This window comes from Chiloscyllium punctatum, chromosome 3 (assembly GCF_047496795.1).
Source record: "Chiloscyllium punctatum isolate Juve2018m chromosome 3, sChiPun1.3, whole genome shotgun sequence".
In the NCBI taxonomy this organism is placed as follows: Eukaryota; Metazoa; Chordata; class Chondrichthyes; order Orectolobiformes; family Hemiscylliidae; genus Chiloscyllium; species Chiloscyllium punctatum.
The window spans coordinates 86215238-86235811 of NC_092741.1; the positions used below are offsets into that span (position 1 = coordinate 86215238).

Sequence of the window (20574 nt, forward strand, 5' to 3'; positions counted from 1 at the left end):
TTCATTTAGTATCTCCCCCATTTTCTGTGGCTCCGCACAATGGCTGATCTTTGAGGTGCCCTATTCTCTCCCTAGTTACCCTTTTGTCCTTAATATATTTGTAAAAACCTTTGCATTCTCCTTAAGATAGCTTTGGCAAATTGAATTATGTCCCCTTTTTGCCCTCCTGATTTCCCTCTTAAGTATACTCCTACTGTCTTTATACTCTTCTAAGGATTCACTCGATTTATCCAGTCTATCCTGACATATGCTTCCTTTTTTTTCTTAACCAAACTCTCAATTTCCTTAGTCATCCAGCGTTCCCTATACCTACCAGCTTTCTCTGGATTCTTGTTATCTCATTTCTGAAGGCTTCCCATTTCCCAGCCGTCCCTTTACCTGTGAACATCTGCCTCCAATCAGCTTTCAAAAGTTCTTGCCTAATACCATCAAAATTGGCCTTTCTCCAATTTAGAACTTCAACTTTTAGATCTGGTCTATCCTTTTCCATCACGATTTTAAAACAAATAGAATTATGGTCACTGGCCCCAAAGTGCTCCCCCACTGACACCTCAGACACCTGGCCTGCCTTATTTCCCAAGAGTAGGTCAAGTTTTGCACCTTCTCTAGTGCGTACATCCACTTACTGAATCAGAAAATTATCTTGTACACACTTAAGAAATTCCTCTCTATCTAAATCTTTCACACTATGGCAGTCCCAGTCTATGTTTGGAAAGTTAAAATCCCCTACCATAACTACCAGATTATTCTTACAGATAGCTGAGATCTCCTTCCAAGTTTGTTTCTCAATTTCCCTCTGACTATTAGGGGGTCTATAATACAATCCCAATAAGGTGATTATCCCTTTCTTATTTCTCAGTTCCATCCAAATAACTTGCCTGGATGTACTTCGGGAATATCCTCCCTCAGCACAGCTGTAATGCTATCCATTAACAAACATGCCACTCCCCCTCCTCTCTTGCCTCCCTTTCTATCCTTCCTGTGGCATTTGTATCCTGGAACATTAAGCTGCCAGTCCTGCCCATCCCCAAGTCATGTTTCTGTAATTGCTATGATATCCCAGTCCCATGTTCCTAACCATGCCCTGAGTTCATCTGCCTTCCCTGTTAGGCTCCTTGCATTGAAATAAATGCAGTTTAATTTCTTAGTCCTACCTTGTCCCTGCCTGCCCTGACTGTTTGACTCACTTCTGTTCTCAACTGTACCAGTCTCAGATTGATCTCTTTCCTCACTATCTCCCTGGGTCCCCCCCACTTTACTAGTTTGAATCCTCCCAAGCAGTTCTAGCAAATTTCCCTGCCAGTATATTAGTCCCCTTCCAATTTTGGTGCAATCCGTCTTTCTTGTACAGGTTACTTCTCCCCCAAAAGAGATTCCAATGATCCAAAAATGTGAATCCTTCTCCCATACACCAGCTCCTCAGCCATGCATTCATCTGCTCTATCCTCCTATTCCTGCCCTCACTAGCTCATAGCACCAGGAGTAATCCAGATATTACTACCCTTGAGGACCTCCTTTTTAAATTTCTGCCTAACTCTCTGTAATCTCCCTTCAGAATCTCAACCTTTTCTCTTCCTATATCACTGGTTCCAATGTGGACAATGACCTCTTGCTGGCCCCTCTCTCCCATGAGAACATTCTGCACCCTCTCTGAGACATCCTTGATCCTGGCACCAGGGAAACAACACACCATTCTGCTTTTTTCTCTGCTGGCCACAGAAACGTCTGTCTGTACCTCTGACTACAGAATCCCCGAACACAATTGATCTCTTGGAAGCCGACATACCCCTCGTTGCATTAGAGCCAGTCTCAATATCAGAAACTTGGCTGTTCGTGCTACGTTCCCCTGAGAATCCATCAACCCCTACATTTTCCAAAACAGCCTACCTGTTTGAAATGGGTATATCCACAAAAGACTCCTGCCCTAGGTACCTACCTCTCTTACCCTTCCTGGAGTTAACCCATCTATGTGACTGTATCTGAGACTTACCCTCTTCCTATAACTGCCATCCATCACATACTGTTGCTGTTGCAAATTCCTCATGGCTTCTATCTGTCTCTCCAACGAATCTATTTGATCTGATAAGATTTGCATCCAATAGCATTTATGGCAGATATAATCCGCAGTAACCCTTAAACTATCTTTAAACTCCCACATCTGACAAGAAGTACATCTCACTGCAAAGGACATTTTTGCTCCTTCACAATCCACAGACACAGAAAATAACACCGTTTTATTCCTCTGCAAAACACCGCACCAGGTTAAATTAACAGTTATGGCTTATATTTTAAGTTTAATCAAGAGACTTATCTCCAAAAAACATATAATCAAGAAATAACCCACTGTACTCACTACTGCAGCTTTACTGTTGGACAGACTGAAAACAACGATTAACTTATCTGATTCTGTGTTGTGAACTTTGCCCAAACTGGTTCCTCCAAGATTAGTTGTGAAATTCACTGTTTGTTAATTTTCCCAGATGCACTCTGATGTCCAGCGATACATGAATTCAAAAACAGCAAAGGCATTAACTGTGCAGGATTTGCTCAGAACATATTTATGGACTGATGGATGATTTTTGTGAATAAAGTATATTTTTAAAATTTAAAAAAAAATCAGTAAAAACCCAATCAGTTGAGCCGTCAGCTGATAGATTCAATGCCTGTTAGAGGGACTTGGGTCAATGTATTACTTGACTGCATTCTCTTGTCAAAATCTGAAATACCTTTTGTTTCTTCAAAATTCATGAACCGATTAGTTGAATTGCTGATCCCAAACCAGTCATAGACAAATGCAGAATATTTCAAATGGAAAGATCAGAATTATAAAAACTACGTTGTACTAACTTAGTAGGAACTCATGACGTTAGCCCTGGTTGGTGCCAGTTTTCAGAGAAGGGTTCCAAGCTGATAATAAAAAATAAGATACTATTCAGATTTAACTTATTTCATTAGGACTTTAAAGTGGAATAGTTGATGTTTGCCATTATAATTTTTGGAAGTGCATGTCTCTCCCTGTGCAATTAATCAGTGCTCCAAATTCTTTTGCCAAGAAAAAAATGCTGTAAAACTATCCCTGCCGCTAAATATTTTTGGTGCTGTTGAAGCACTTATCTAGGGAATTTTTAAGTCATCAATTGTTTTTTCGTGCAATTGGAAATGGTGCATTTCCTAATGTTGGCATTTAACTAACCACATACTGGTGCCAGAAAAGGGTGTCATTATGTTCATAAATATAAAAAATTTATTTGTATCATTCAATGTTTGGCAACCAGATATGTGGCTAGTTCTTGGTCCCAAACCTGCACAATCTGCTTTTGGCACAGCTTCACCTTGGGATCCTGGTGACAACCAGCACAAAAGTGAGTGCTGCCAAGTTGTGTGCCTTTCCCACCTCCAATCCAGATCCTGGACTACTTTCAAGATCCCAGACCATAAGCCTACACCCCAAATTTTGCTCCTGTTATTATTGATATAAATATGGCTTTTGTAATTGTCACAAATGTGATTTTCTTGTATACAAACACTAACCAATGCTGTTACCACTTCCAGGTGGATCAAGTGTTACTCACAACTTTGGTGTAGACTATCTCAAGATTCACAATTCATAGCACTTCTTTAATTTAATCCACTTCATTCCCAAAATAATTCACTGAATGCACATTTTTCAGTTAACTGGTATTAAATTTGCTGCTGTGTTACCCTAATAGGAGAATTACAACTGGCACCATGGAATCCCTACAGGATGGTAGCAGGCCATTCAGCCCATCAGCTCCACACTGACCCTCTGAAGAGCATCACATCCCCCTCCCAACCCTATGACTATCACCCTGCATTTCCCATGACTAATTCACCTACCCTGCACATCACTGGACACTATAGGAAATTTAGCATAGCCAATCCACTTACCCTGCAGGTCTTTAGTCTGTGGGAGGAAACTGGAGAGTTAAGCCTCCTCTACCCTCTTCTAACATAAACGTATACAATTCCCAGGTCTCCTGTCATGACATTTACACCAATCCAGCCTTTGACAAACCTTCAAGCTATACTGCATTTATTTGCTTTTTGCTATTTGTACATACAACTGTGTGGGCAGAGTGTTGATGGTGTCAATTGTCTCAGTTGCTAGATGACTGGAGTTGGGTACTGAATAAAGCCAGCAACTTAGGTTCAATCCCTGTTTCAGCTGTGCTAGTACATGGAGGCTCTGGTTCCTTGCTTAATGTACGTAGTTTCTTCCTTTATCCCATGCTTATGGAATGGTTACTATTAAGCTTTACATAACCAATGTATCATTCTAATGGAGGGAGATGCTTATGGCCCAATATCATTTATAGCTCCATACTGTTCTACATATGTCTGGATTTCCTATTGCTCAGATGGTTTATGATTGGACATAATGTTCTGATTATCCAGTTAGTATGAAAATAGTTATTTGGTAGGTCAGTTAAAGATATCTTTGAGCAACTGATGAAACTCGCTATTTTCCATGGCAAGTGTTTAAAAGCAACATGAGTTATGTTTGTCACTAATCTGATCCAGGCAATAAGATGTTCTGTCTTTTACACAAATGAATGATGTGGGTGTATGAATTTCAGTGATGATGCAATTCTAGATATGTAAGCCAAATGTCCCAAAGACTCATTGATTATATCAATCAGCATTTTCCTCTCATACAGTACAAATAGTTTCCTATTTAATTTGGTATTACTTGTGAATTGTCCTGATGAAAAGCTTTGACAAAATACCTTTTTGTTCAGCAATATCCAGTTAATTAGAAATAGATATAAATTGTTGATGCTAATCAGAAATAACCAACCATTTGTAAATCTTCATCTAACATTGCATCTGTAGATAAATGTAGCTTTTGAGGTATCACAGCTGTACATCACAAGTAAGACTTTCATACATATAGACATCAGCACTTAATGCTGTCCTTAATCAGGTACCTGAGCACCTCTTAAGTTATTTATTGAGATATAATCAAATGCATTTGACAATGATAGATTCCATTACATTGCAAAGTAGTTAGGTCAGAGCTCATTGTTTCATAGAGTCATAGAGATGTACAGCATGGAAACAGACCCTTCGGTCCAACCCATCCATGCCGACCAGATATCCCAACCCAGTCTAGTTCCACCTGCCAGCACCCGGCCCATATCCCTCCAAACCATATTCATATACCCATCTAAATGCCTCTTAAATGTTGCAATTGTACCAGCCTCCACCACTTCCTCTGGCAGCTCAACTATGTGCGAAAAAGTTGCCCCTTAGGTCTCTTTTATATCTTTCCCTTCTCACCCTAAACCTATGCCCTCTAATTCTGGACTCCCCGACCCCAGGGAAACGACATTGTCTATTTACTCTATCCATGCCCCTCATAATTTTTTAAACCTCTATAAGGTCACCCCTCAGCCTCTGACGCTCCAGGGAAAACAGCCCCAGCCTGTTTAGCCTCTCCCTCTAGCTCAAATCCTCCAACCCTAGCAATGTCCTTGTAAATCTTTTCTGAACCCTTTCAAGTTTCACAACATCTTTCCGTTAGGAAGGAGACCAGAATTCCCACAATATTCCAACAGTGGCCTAACCAATGTCCTGAACAGCTGCAACATGACCTCCCAACTCCTGTACTCAATACTCTGACCAATAAAAGAAAGCATACCAAATGCCTTCTTCACTATCCTATCTACCTGTGACTCCACTTTCAAGGAGCTATGAACCTGCACTCCAAGTCTCTTTATTCAGCAGCACTCCCTAGGATCTTACCATTAAGTGTATAAGTCCTGCTAATATTTGCTTTCTCAAAATACTGCCCCTCATTTATCTAAATTAAACTCAATCTGCCACTTCTCAGCCATTGGCCCATCTGGTCCAGATCCTGTTGTAATCTGAGGTAACCCTCTTCGCTGTCCACTACACCTTCAATTTTGGTGTCATCTGCAAACTTACTAACTGTACCTCTTATGCTCACATCCAAATCATTTATGTAAATGACAAAAGGTAAAGGCCCCAGCACTGATCTTTGTGGCACTCCACTGGTCACAGGCCTCCAGTCTGAAAAACAACCCTCCACCACCACCCTTTGTCTTCTCCCTTTGAGTAAGTTCTGAATCCAAATGGCTAGTTCTCCCTGTATTCTGTGAGATCTAACCTTGCTAATCAGTCCCCCATGGGGAATCTTGTCGAATGCCTTACTGAAGTTCATATAGATCACATCTACCGGTCTGCCTTCATCAATCCTCTTTGTCACTTCTTCAAAAAACTCAATCAAATTTGTGAGACGAGATTTCCCACGCACAAAGCCATGTTGACTATCCCCAAATAGTCATTGCCTTTCCAAATACATGTACATCATGTCCCTCAGGATTCCCTCCAACAACTTGCCCACCACTGATGTCAGGCTCACTGGTCTATAGTTCCCTGGCTTGTCCTTACCACCCTTCTTAAACAGTGGCACCACGTAGGCCAAAGTCTAGCCTCTGGCACCTCACCTGTGACTATCGATGATACAAATATCTCAGCAAGAGGCTCAGCAATGACCTTTCTAGCTTCCCACAGATTCTAGGGTACACCTGATCAGGTCTTGGGGATTTACCCACATTTTATGCTTTTCAAGACATCCAGCACTTCCTCCTCTGTAATCTGGACATTTTGCAAGGTGTCACCATCTATTTCCCTACAGTCTATATCTTCCATTTCCTTTTCCCCAGTAAATATTCATGCAAAATACTCATTTAGTATCTCCTCCATTTTCTGCGGCTCCACACAAAGGCTGCCTTGCTGGTCTTTTAGGGAGTGCAGACAATACTTGAAATTGAAGCCTTCTTTCATATATGAACTACAATCTGCACATTTAAAGGGGCACCTTCTGAGTTTAGATGAGTGGTTTCGACAGTAGACCCAGGCAATGTATTATGAGGTAAGTCACCCAGTGGAGTTTAATTGCTATCTTAGCTGATTTTCACTGACTGCTGCAGTGTCAGATATATATAGTACAATACCAAGCAAGCTCACTTTACAAACTTAAGAGTTTCCAACAAATTTCATATTTTATTTTGAAAGGTGATACACATTGAAATTACCCTGATATTGATTTGTTTTTAATTATTCTTTAAGTATACTATTACATATATTTGGGAAACAGGATTATGTTATATTTGAAGAAGGGAAATAGTAATTAAGATAACCTGAGCATGAACTGACTGGAATAGCTTCATGGCCCCTCCAATCTGAGTCTTAAGCTCAAAATGCCATGTCAGATGTTGCCATCAGCATTTATTAGCAGAAGACATACAGATCAAATCATAATCAGTGATTATGATACAAAAGGTTTAGAAATTCAAGTTTCAATTACATCTCGCTAAAGAAGAGAAATATCACATTTGATTGAATTCTTTGAGTAAGTTACAGGGAGGATTGATGAGGGAAGTACAATGGATGTTGTCCACATGAATTTTAGTAAGGCTTTTGACAAGGTCCCACATGGCAGACTGGACAAAAACGTGAAAGCCAATGAGATATAGGGCAATGTGTTTAATTGGAGTTAAAGTTAGCTTAATAATAGGCAACAAACCTGATTCAAGTGGTATTCTGCAGGGCTTGTTGTTGAGACCTGTATTATTTGTTCAATACATTAATGATGTGGACTTGAACATGGGAGGCACAGTTGGAAAATTTATGGTTTGCTACAAAATTGGCTGTGTGGTCGATAGTACAAGGATGGTTGTAAGCTCGAAAATTATTTAGATGGGTCGGAGGACTAGGCAAGAAAACAGCAGATGATATTCAACTCTTAAACGTGTGAGATAATGCATTTAGGAAGGTCAAACGGTAAAAGGGAATACACACATAAATCAATGTACCAGATGAGGTATCTGAAATGATAGATCTTAGTATGCAAGTGCACAGGTCCCTAATGATAGAAGTACAGGTAGATAAGGTTGTATTGAATACTCTCCTTCATTGGTAGAGGTATACATTACAACTTTATAAGACACTGGTGAAGCCATAACTGGAGTATTGTGTGCAGTTCTGGTCACCACATTATAGGAAGGATGCAATTGCTCTTGGGAGAATGCAGAGAAGACTAATCCATGTGTTGCCAGTGCTGAAGGATTGTAGCTGTGAGGGGAGATTGAAGAGGTTGGAGTTGTCCTCCTGAGAACAGTGAAGACTGACGACCAACATGGTTGTGGTATACAAAATTGTAAGGAGTAGAAATAGACTGGACAAGAGGAACCTGTTTTCCTTGGTAGAGAATTCAAAAACTGGGAGGAGTGTGAGGAAAAACGTAGTCACACTGAAGATGGTGGGTGTCTGGAATTCACAACCTGAGTTGGTGATAGAGAGAAAGAGGGTACTCTCTTTTTATAAAGTACTTGGATCTACACCTTAACTACTATAAGCTGCCAGCTATGGGCCATATGCATATATGCCATATGCAGGAAGATGGGATTAGAATGGGCATCTGGATAGCTTTGGGGGAGCATGGACAAAATGGGCTGAATGGCCCCCTTCTGCAATGTTATTTGTTTAGTTGTTTAACTGGGTGATTCAGTGCTTGGGTTTACAAAAAGCAAGGCTCCTTCTGAGGGGTCAGAAACAAAAGTTAGATTTCACACCTAATGTGGAAGGGGTGGAGGAACAAATTACTACAGATGCAGGAATCTGTACTGAAAACAAAAAAATGCTGGAGATTACAGCAGGTGACGGTTGGGGGACCTTCTCATGAGCCTGCTTGTGTACCTGGTTATAAGTGACATCAACAAGTCTAGATAGTGGGTTGTGGATGTTGTGATAATTCCCATTTGCCTGCTTCTCTTCTGAGGATAGATCCAGGTCCCTGTCCCCTTGGACAGAGTATGTGTCCATACCTTAAAGGGTTTCAGAGATAAGGGCATCATGAATGCTAAAGTTCTTTAAAAATCACATACCAATGCTAAAGTTATTTAAATGGTAAAGTTTTTTAAAAATCACATGCCACATATTTGCTGTTCTGAACTCATTTCTGTAATGCTGGACATTTTATTTCTGTAACAAATCTTGTTACAAAAGAAGCTGTGCCTAGGTACTTTTGTATCTAAGTTGGCGCTCGTAATTGGCGATGTATAAACTTTTCACTACATTCACGTATATGTGACAGTAAAAGCTATTTTATTTTATTCTATTCTATTTCTCCAATGCACAAAACGAAAACCCCACACAACACACTTTTCAGTTCTTCAAACAGAAGCACTTGAACAGTCATTTCAATCCTTGGCTGACTTTCCTCTTACACAAGTTGCAAATAACTTTTAAAGGAATTATTCTTAAAGGGAATGTTTCAAGTCCAAAGGCTCTCCTTCAGGCACTTCTTCTATTCAAAAAAGGGTTTTTGGACTCAAATACCTCTCTGTTTCTCTCCTCACAGATGCTGCCAGACCTTCTCCATTTCACTACCATTTTCTGTTTTCATCTTTAATTTTCCTGTTCTATCAAATCATTTGATCATTTTTGACAGATTGGCTAGATTACTGCTAAACCATTTCAACTCCCACCTCAGGCAACTGGCTGTGTGGAGTTTGCACATTCTCGCCGTATCTGCGTGGGTTTCCTCTGGGTGCTCTGGTTTCCTCCCACAGTCCAAAAATGTGCAGGTTAGGTGAATTGGCTAAGCTAAATTGCCCGTAGTGTTAGGTGAAGGGGTAAATGTAGGGAAATGGGTCTGGGTGGGTTGCTCTTCAGAGGGTCGGTGTGGACTTGTTGGGCCGAAGGGCCTGTTTCACACTGTAAGTAATCTAATCTAACACATCCGGTTCATGTAATCTGACTTCTTTATTTAACCTGATAAGCTTTTGTATTTTCTGATAGATCTTCCCCTCCCTAGATTGGGATATCCTTCCAAAATTGTGGTACCTGAAAATGAATGCAGTACTTCAAGAGTCTAATTAAGGTTGTGTACAACTTGTCTCACTATTAATTAGTTAGATGAGAGGGCACAGTATAATACATCCAAATTGTTTGATACAAAAATATGTGTGTTTACATGTTGTGATTAGGATATAATAAATCTGCAAGGATGTATGGATAGGTTGAGTGAGTGAGCAAAAAAACTTGGTAGTTGGAGTTCAGTGTAGGAAATTGAAATAACATGCACTTTGGTAGGAAGAGTCAAAGACAGAGTATTATTGAAATGAAGAGAGACTCCAAAAATGTGAAACACAAAGGGATCTTTTGCGTGAAACACAAAATGTTAGCATGCAGGTTGAACAGATAAGAAAGCAAATTGATTTTTCATCTTATTTTCAATTTTCACCTTTATTTATCAAGGGTAGGAGTTTAAAACAGAGAGGTCTTGTTACAACTATACAGCATGAGGCCAGACCTAGAATATGCAGTACAGACATTGTTAAGAAAGAATATATTACCATTGGAGGCAGTTCAAAAAAAAATCACTAGGTTCTTTTCTGGACTGAAGATGTTAATCTATCATTAAAGTTTTGTAGAATAAGGGGTGATCTTTGAAATATACAAAATTCTGAAGAGACTTGAAAGGGTAGGTATTGAGGAGATGTTTCCACTTCTTGAACTAGGCTACATATTTACACAACAATAGGACATTCATTTAAAACTCGGATGGAAAAAAACTTTTTTGAATACTGATGTCAAGAATTCTCTACACCTGAGAGTTGCAAAGGCTAGATTGTTGGAAATATTTAAAGAGATGTTAGATTTTTGAAATATTGAGGAGTTGAGGACTTTGAGAGGCTTACACAAATGAGGAGTTGAGGCCTGAAGCAGATCAGCCATGGTCTTATAAAATGGTGGAGCAAGCTCAAGGGGTTGAATAGCCTGCTATTTCTTATGTTCTCATTGTTTTGAATGTCTTATAAATTTTCCATTGTATAAACAAATATGTTTGAATTTTTGCACACTTTGTATGCATTCATAAGATCCACATTGCATAAACAGAATTTTGGATTTATATCCTGAGAAAATTATTGAAAATAGGTAATAAATCCACTATAATATATTCTTTAGATAAAATCTCATAAAGGTAAATTTAGTGATCTTGTGCAGAGCTTTAAATATGACAATATATGAAATTGATCTGTGACTCAGTCCTCCTGTTCTTCCTCATTATAAATAGGAAGCAGTCAACAATAGCTGAATCAAATCAACAAATCTTGGCAAAATTGTCTTTGCTTTCTACATATTTAACATATAATTAGCAATCCTGCACAACGTCACTAAAACTCACTTCCTGATGATAGCACAATGCAATGTTAAAGAACACTGGATCAGCAAACGACAGTAATTTTCATGTTTTTCCAGTGAAATGCAAGCAAATGCTATCTTTATACTGGAGGTCAGAAGTGGGGGGAAATCACATAAGCAACTGTAAGTGATGACAAACATTTTCTCAGACTGGTATATCAGCAATAAAGCACATTCAAAAACTGGTCAAAGGTTATTCAAAGCAGTGTCTTATCATTTGCTTTAAACTAAGTAGCAATCATGATTGATGCATGACTTCAGTTTCAATTTTTCCATCTCTAAATAGTTCAATGAATTCCAAGTAAGTTTATAATAAATTGATAACAAAATTCTGTCAGCAAGGGCTTGGACTCCAATTATTAATAGAATTTTATTATAATTGAAAAGTAGAAACCACTTTGCAAAGATGCTGAATTTGTCATAAAACAAAAACACAGTAGGAGAGTCTAAAATTTCTTTAAAGAAGTGTATATTTTTGAGGAGAATTTATGAATTAAGAGGACTTACACAGGGCCAATGTGACTTCGATCAAAATTTCAGTGCAACAAACTGTGAATCTTAAACAGCTACCCAAAATGCTGCCCATCTACTTTGAGCCTTCCATGTCTAATGGTAAATTCAGGCAGATGTGTATGTGAATGTTTTCCTTGTAATTTCCACTAAAAACATTTTAATGCAACCATATGAACAATGACTGGTGGTAGATGCACAAGACAGCATCAGTGACACAGATGATACACTGAAGAAGTCATATGGGCTGGAACTATGACAGCTTTATAAGAAATTCCTGACATTTAGTATCAGAACTTTTGACATTGGGAAACAGATTCCATTGATTCATAATGGTAATCCCCATATTCTGTTATTAAAAGGACGTTAAGGTAATGATTTTTGAGTGATGAGTTTGTTTCAAACAAGCTGACAACCTATTCCGAAGGTTAGGAAGACCCAGCGGTTTTGCCGAAATTTCCTGATCCATCAGTTCTTCTATCGGCTACCCCCCCCCCCCAAAAAGTATCAAAAAGTTGTTTCAGCCCTTGTCTAAAGAGCTATAACCCACTTCAAAAAGAAGTTGAAAATTATTTTCAGCAATGCCAGTGACCAATACCTTGAAATTTAACTCTGGATTGCTCCAAACTACCTTATTTTCCAGTTAGCATTTAGTATTGCAAAAGAAAGTCATTGATACTGTCTTCAGGTGGCTCCTGTAATTCAGTAGATTCTGCAAAATGAGACAATCTATTTCTGTAGACAGGCAGAGTTCACACAGTGGTCACAACTGCCAGAAAACCTTTGGGCTTGAGAGTCTCATAACAACAGCCACTTTGTTTTAATCGAAGGAAAGGGCTCCACACTATATCAAGCTGAGGTGTTATGACATCACCTTAGCTGCATAATAATGTCTGTTACCCAAAACACTTTATTATATGTTTTTGTCCAAGGTTTGATGGTTCAAAACCATTTAAAAGATAGTTAAAATCATGATAGATCCCTGTTGTAGAGCTGGTTTATTACACCAGGGACTATCTATAGACATAGAAGAGGACCAAACAGTGCACAATGAAGTCCAGGAAAGTTCAAGTGTGATAAGTTATTAAGTGCCATTTTAAAGTCTCAGTTTAGGAGCTTGATCAAATCTGACACATTACAGTCCAGTCTAGCGCCCAGAATTATGAAGTGCGTTGTGCCCAGTGTAATGTTGCTAAGCAGAAAACATTACTGCTTCCTGAAAATGAAGGTGATGCTCATTGGAAAAGACAGGCGCCTATCAATCACCGTATTTAGAGGACACTGCAAAGGAAGGAGCAAGAAATCCATTAACTTGCAACCAAACAAGCCATCTTTTTTTAAAATTCATGACAAAAAAAATATTTTGGCCACATAAATAAAACCAAATGCTGCAGATGCTAGAAATGAAAAATAAAAATGGAAAGTCTTGAAAATAACACATCATGCAGCATTTAGAGAGAAATAGAATCAACATTTCAAGTTGAATATGACTCCTTTAGAACTAAGATGTTAAAAATGTGATAGGTTAAATGCCATTGAAAGGAGAGGTTGAAGAACAGAAGGGAAGGTTGGAGATACGGCAGAAGGAAAGAAAGATTAAATAACTAAGATGTCATGGAACAAAAGGCAAAGGAAGTAATGTTTGTACGAAAGTGACAAAGCATTAGTCCAGAGTGTACACAAGTGCCAGAATGATGAACAATCTAGAAGAGAAATATGAGAAGCAAAATTCAAACTGCCATGTGGTGAAAAGGAACAGAATAAGATAGGGGTCACAGTTTATTTCTGAAGTTGTTGAGCTCAACGTTTAGTCCAGATGGTTGTAAAATACTGATCAGAAAATGAGGTGCTGGGACTCAAGTTTGCATTGAGCTTCACTGAAACATTACTTATGGCTGAAGACAGCAACATCAACATGAGAGTAGGTGGAGAAAAAATGATAAACAGCTAGAAGGTTTTATCATGTTTGTAGACTGAGTACAGGTATTCCTCAGAATCATTACCCTTGTCTATCCATTGTAGAACAGTTTACAATATGAGCAGCAAATATACTAAATTGGAAAATACACCTAAATCACTGCCTCACCTGTAAACAGATCAGACATGTATGGAGAAGTGAGGCAACTCAGGCCAGGAAACTGCAAAACATTGAAATTATCTGTATTGCAGAAGAGTCACAAATGCAGGTGGGGAGAAACGTGGAGTAACATCCGGAAGAAATTAATTCAATGGGGCAGAAATGGGGTGAAACAATTGGTATATCAGGAAAGTTCAGCTTGTGGATTTTGAGAAGAAGGTGAAACCCGGATACTTAGGTTTGGAGGACTATGAGTGGGAGGCATCAGAGAAGAGATCTTCAAAGAGTATGAGGTTAATGACTGTCCTGATATGTTCAGTGGAATCCTTAAGTCATCTAATTAAGATTAGATTATCTACATTATAGAAACAGGCCCTTTGGCCCAACAAGTCCACACTGACCCTCCGAAGAGTAACTGACCCAGACTCATTCCCTTACATTTATTCTACATAGTGTTGAGAAATTCAAAGTTAAGAGCTTTTGTTCTTTCCCCAGCCACACAATTTAGCACAGCCAATTCACCTGACCTGCACATCTTTGGATTGTGGGAGGAAACCCACACAGACACAGGGAGAATGTGCAAACTCCACATAGATAGTCACTCGAGGTGGGAATCGAACCAGGATCCCTGGGGCTGTGAGGCAACAGTGCTAACTACTGAGCCACCATGCCACCCCCATCATTTTATGTCTCATTGAAACATGCATGTTCAAGTATATTTGGGCCTTATCTCAACAATGTAAAAGTTAGCCAAAAACTTTGTTTTAGTAGGCTAAGCGTACGGTGGACATATTAGATGTCAAATAACTCTGCCACTCCTCACTCCCCAGAGAGCTCACTGTTATAAGATGCATTTTTATGGCACCTTTAAATACCTTGGTCAACCCCATTAACATCTTTGTGATATACTTGGACAATGGTGGAGGTTGTGCTAATTTAATATTACTTCCTTTCACAAAATTTCTGCAAACACCTTATGGGGCTTCTTCTCAATCCTGATAAAGCCATCTTTTCTAGACATTATTTCAGCAATTAAATATTATAACTGCATCAAAAATCTTGGTATCTCTAGCAATGTTCACTTCCTACTGTGTGACTTCAAATTTTGTGTTTTAATCATCTGCTACAGTTTAAATGCTGCAACAAATCCCACCGCTGCTATTTCTGTAGGTGGCACAGTGGTTAGCACTGCTGCCTCACAGCGCCAGAGACCCGGGTTCAATTCCCACCTCAGGCGATTGACTGTGTGATGTTTGCACATTCTCCCTGTGTCTGTGTGGGTTTCCTCCGGGTGCTCCGGTTTTCTCCCACAGTCCAAAAAAAAAGTGCAGGTTAGGTGAATTGGCCATGCTAAATTGCCCCTAGTGTTAGGTGTAGGGGAATGGGTGTGGGTGGGTTTCGCTTCGGCGGGTCGGTGTGGAGGGCCTGTTTCCATACTGTAAGTAATCTAATCTAATAACTTGATTTCCCTATTTTGGAGTGGTTGAATACCAATCACCATTATTGTCCTCACTACAGAACTAATAAGAGGTGCTTCTATTAAAAAAAAGTCAATCCAAGAAAACCATAGTCCAATATTTCATTTTATTTCAAGGACTATCACACCTTGGCTGTAGCTCAAGAGGGCAGTATTCTTAACTTTGAACAAAAGCACTGCATTCGAATCCAATGTCAGACATTTCAACATCTTGTAAGGCTGACACTCCAATGCAATAGTGAGAGAGCTCAGCATTGTCAGGAGTGCAACTTTCAAATGAAAATTTAAATCAAGGCTAAGTCTGCACATGTAGGCAGATGCGAAAGATGCCATGAGACTATTCAAAGAAGAGCAAGAGTCCTCTACCCAAAATTCTAGCCAATACTTATCCTTTCATGAGTGTAGATTATATCAGTTCAATCAGGGAGATATTGCACTTTAACAGACAAAAAGATCAAACTCTTCAGATTTTTTTTGGTTTTGACAGAGATTAGTAAACTTCAATCTGTGAAACGGAGTAATTTATCACTTTTATATTTGCCTACAGATTATGAGATTCAAATTGAACATTGCAAAAATAACTGACAAAACCACTTCACTGCACTGGTTACACTACTATTAATTCACTTGTACAATGACACCAGTTTTATTAAATGATGAAAAAGCAACACAATGTATGTGGAGTATACAAATGGCCTTTACAAATAATAGAGTATAAAATATCTATTAAGCAAAACATGATACATTGATTTTAGTCAAAACATCCAAGATTATGCTGTCTTTTCCTTTAATTCATATCAATCACTTTATTTCTACTTTTGTATATTAAACAGACATGCAATTTCATGGATTGAATATCAGTGATCTGATTAATGCCATCATCCATGTACAATTTCAACAATGCTGCTTTACCATAATCCCCAAAGGAATTTGAAATTCATGAAATTGAAGTTAATTTGCCCATCCCCCAACAGAACCAGCAATGAACTCCCCCATGTAATTTCTCAGTCTGCACAATCTGTGTTATTTATGGAAAGCTATGGTAATCTAACTCTGCTGCTGACTGATGCAGCCACTTACAAGCCACACAGTAACTGGGAAAATCTATTTTTTCCAAGACAAAACATAATTAATTAATATCTTGGGGCTTTTAAATTAAACATTTTGTTTTTACACAGACACTACACAAATAACACAGACACTTCTGCAACTCTTCACAATACCTTCAGTTGTGATTTCAGTCATATTGGCCAAGATCCTTATTTCCACTTTCCCAGAAATTCAAGTAACGTCTTCAAGTATGACGAATTTGGTTTCTCAGAACCCTAACAATAATAAGAAAGTAGGGGATGATTCTCACACCTAACAAATTGTGGTACTGTTGAGATCTTCTGTGCCTTTCGCAGAGTTCCTCCCCCACCAGCAAGAGCTTTCACAACTGGAGACTTGTTGCTGGCATTAAGGATATCAACTTCAATCTAAAATAGAAGTGTCTCACAATGTGTTTCCATGTTCCCAGTTTTAGAATCATTCATATCTGAAGGAATCCAGCAACAATGGACAGCAAAGCAGGAAAGGACACTAAAAAGCACAATTAGTCTATCGCAGTTCAAGCTCTTGCAACTAGCCCTCTGTAACTACTGCTGTCCAATGTGTAAATCAAAATAATGAAATATTTGCTTCAAGGTAACCTTATCCATTATTACTCAGTTTTATTATTAGAACTGTTAATACTTACTCCATTCTGCATTGCCTTTTTTAGCCATGGGAGGTTCCCTTACACAACTGGTGTTAGGAGGCAAAGAATGATGGGTACCGAGCTAATTTATTTTTTATACTCCTTGATGATTTAAATTCCAGCTGCTAGAGAAGATTTACAGGAACAGGGGATTAGTCTTCTAATAGGCTAAAAATTATACAATAAAAACTCCCTTTTTTCTGGTTTCTCTGTTATTATTTGTTTGCATATTAGTGTGAAAGATTTGTCTGCATTTGTCTTTGTTCATGCAAATAATTAACAACTTGATTGTGCTTTTTACGAGAATTGAAATCTATAACAATCATAAGCCATTATAACAAGTTGCCCCAATACTGTGTTTCTTACGATAAGCCAGATCATTTCTGCACAATAAGAAGAAATAAAAACTTACATTTTAGTCTCTTTCTTAACTGTAAGATGTTCTAAATTACATTTTCGCCTACAAAGTATTTTTAAAGTGTAGTCACAACTGTAAGGAAGCACATGCAGCAGCCAATTTGTTCACAACAAGATTCCAAAAATAAAAGTGCGATAAATTACTAGATAATCTGTTTAAGATATTGATTGAGATATATTTGTTGACCAGGGCACTTCAGAGCTCTCTTCTACTCGTTCTAAGTGCTGTGGGATCATGCGTAACCACCTAGAAAGATCAAAAGGATAAGAGGTTAACATCCTATGCACCTCCAACTCACATTTAACCACACAACACTCCATTACAGGGTATGCAACAGTAATTTTTATTTGTTAATCCTTGGGATGTGTGTGTTGCTGGAAAAACTGACATTTATAGACCATCAGTGGTGGGCCTGCTTTATTCTATGCCAAAGAGTGGTATTGCTACTAGCATAGTAAGAAACTCCTCCTCAGTATCTCTGGGCTGTTAGTGACTACACATACCTCCTTCAAAGCTATTGGCTCCTTCCCCTAGAATAAGACTCTTCAACTTCTGCTCTAACGTAACCCTGTAAATTATCTGTACGTTACATGTAACATAGTTCTCTAGTATAGTATGTAAGATGTCTAAATTTACATACTACTTTTAGTCTGATGTCTTCTTCCAATCTGCCTGGCTGATGTTCATGTAACATCATCAGTTACCCGAAAAAGGAAAGAACAGTAAAACTTGTGAATGGCACACATAGTCTGACTTGTTTTGTATACATTAGAGAGCTAGTATTATCTGTTTATCCAATTCCAAGTATTACAGCATTTTTACTGTTTTTCTCTCATACAATATATATTCCACTGTAGGAAGTTGATAAAATGTGAGGCTGGAAAGGCACAGCAGGTCAGGCAGCATTGGAGGAGCAGGAAACTCAGCATTTCAGGTCAGGATCCTTCATCAGGGCTGGGGTGGGGGAAGGGATTTGAGAAATAAATAGAGGGAGGGGGTGGGGCTAGGGGAAAGGTAGATGAGATGTTTATAGGTGGATGAGTTAGGCAGGTTTTCTGATTGGTCAGTGGGAAGGGTGGAGCGGATAGGTGAGGAGGAAGATAGATTGGTTAGGTCCGGTGGGAGGAGAGGGAAGGCTGGACATTGTATAAGGTTGGAGTGGGAGAATTTGAAGCTGGTGAACTCTGTTAAGGCCATTGGGCTGTAAACTCCTGAAGTGGAATGTGAGGTGTTGTTCCTCCAATTTATGTGAGGCTTTATTACACTATAGGCTTCCTTGAGCTGCTATAATACTTATGGTGAAGCTGTACCCAGAATGTTCTTGGTAGAATGTTCCAGGATTTTGATCAAGTGGTAATGAAGATGTGGCCTGAAATTTACCTAAAAACGGTGAGTTCAGATAAGCTGGGAAAAATTAGATTTCTGAAACAGACCCAAGATCAACCTTCCAATTTCCAGCTTTAGTTGAGGCTGGAACGTGGGTGGCAGATGATCAACTTGACACAAGGAGTTGGGTTGGAAATTAAAGATGATAATCATCAAGGTGAGTATTTGTATCTGGAGATTAGTATATGTTTAACAACCCTTCATGATCCCACCCCACCACCCTCTCCCAAGACTAATGATCTCATCACAAGGCCTCAACCTCAGTCCCATAATAATCTCCACACCTAATTAACCACAAATCCTCCTCTAATTGAATTTTCTCAGCTTCCCCACATTGGGTAGCCCACACCTTCACCATCACTAATACAACCTTACCAGTTGTATGTGCCTTACCTATTGCACAGCCTTAATAGATATGTACCCACCTGACTGGAAGTCTAGCCTGTAATCAGATTGTGTTCTGGACAGGGAATTAATCAATGACACAACGTTACATAGGGAGCTTCAATCTTGAGCAGTGTGTGACCCTAAAGAAGATAACACCATTCTACAGACACTCGTACACTAAAACTTAGGTATTAACCAAATGTGTACACTATAAATCCTTGCTCAAGCACAATTGACCAGAAGATGCAACATTTCAAATGATTTCCTCTAATGGTTGCGATTCAATAGCATTGTTTTGCTATCTGGAAATATTGACCCCAGTAGCCAACTTAGCAATAGCTTTCCATGTACTCATAACCTGCACTTGGTATTGGAGCTGCTGATGGCACAACTTAGGTAATTGAACATCGTCTAGCAATAAGGATAGCTAGACACTGTATATTCAATATTGTATTTGGAGCATGGTAGACATGCACAAAGCTGCTGAAGAAAAGTCAACATATCTTGACAAATATGCAAATGTATTTACAGTGACATGTCAACCCACACTATCAGTGCGTCCTCAGAAGGTCTTTTTCTTTCCCTCTCACTACATCTCATTATAGTTCCAACTTCCACAGCTGGGTGGAAAGAGCCTGCTGTACAGTAGAGACTAGTGGCCTTGAATGTTTAGTCGGGTAACCTCTGGGCACTTGTGACTGGAGAGTCCAGACATGCTGACTGTGTCCTGCCCAGAGGCAGATGCACCCTCCTTGGCTTGAACTCCCACAGGGTTGAGACTAGCAGGGTGGGGTAAAATTGGGGGACCTGGCTAGCTCTGGAGTATGCTGAAAAGAGACTTCTGGGGTGGGGGTGAGAGATGCTGGGGGCTATATGTGGCTGGGTGCCTACTGGCACTGCCTTGTTTCCTTGAGAGGAAGGGACACCTAGAGTGTTGTCAAACTTCCACTATCACATTGTCATTTGTGCTGACCACCAATGGTTAGAGTGATGGCGTGCATGTCTGTGCACATATCTAACTGACTCTGAGACTGCTGGACCTGGTTATCCATGGCAGCCAAAATTCTGTTGATGGAGTCAGCCAAACCCAAGGCAGCATGGTCCCAACTGCATTGCTGCAGTTATGCAATGTTTGTGTCAATTTATCAATGCCACCAAAAAATTTACCTGCTGCTCTGATACCTGCCTATGCATGTCAATTAAGTCATGAATTGCCAACATCAAGGATCTCTCTCTTGCCTGGGCCTGCCAAGTGACTTGTCTCCAGCAGTCCTCCAAGTGTATTTCTTCCTCAGCCAGCTGTGGAGATGTGGCTGTGAGGTACT

The 20574-nt window shown here is 39.3% G+C and overlaps 1 protein-coding gene across 42 annotated transcripts in view; it reads right to left on the reverse strand.

Annotated features, from left to right (window-relative positions):
• trdn (triadin) overlaps nucleotides 1-16968 on the reverse strand; it is a 446963-nt gene extending 429995 nt beyond the window's left edge. For all 42 annotated transcript variants that reach the window (XR_011954524.1, XR_011954519.1, XR_011954525.1 and 39 more), the window contains exon 1: nucleotides 16544-16968. Coding sequence is in view for 33 of the 42 variants with exons in the window: in XM_072555968.1 (XP_072412069.1) it covers nucleotides 16544-16565 (22 nt within the window). In the remaining 9 variants the exon portion in view is untranslated. The remainder of the gene's footprint in view (nucleotides 1-16543) is intronic.
• Nucleotides 16969-20574: the final 3606 nt, after the last annotated feature.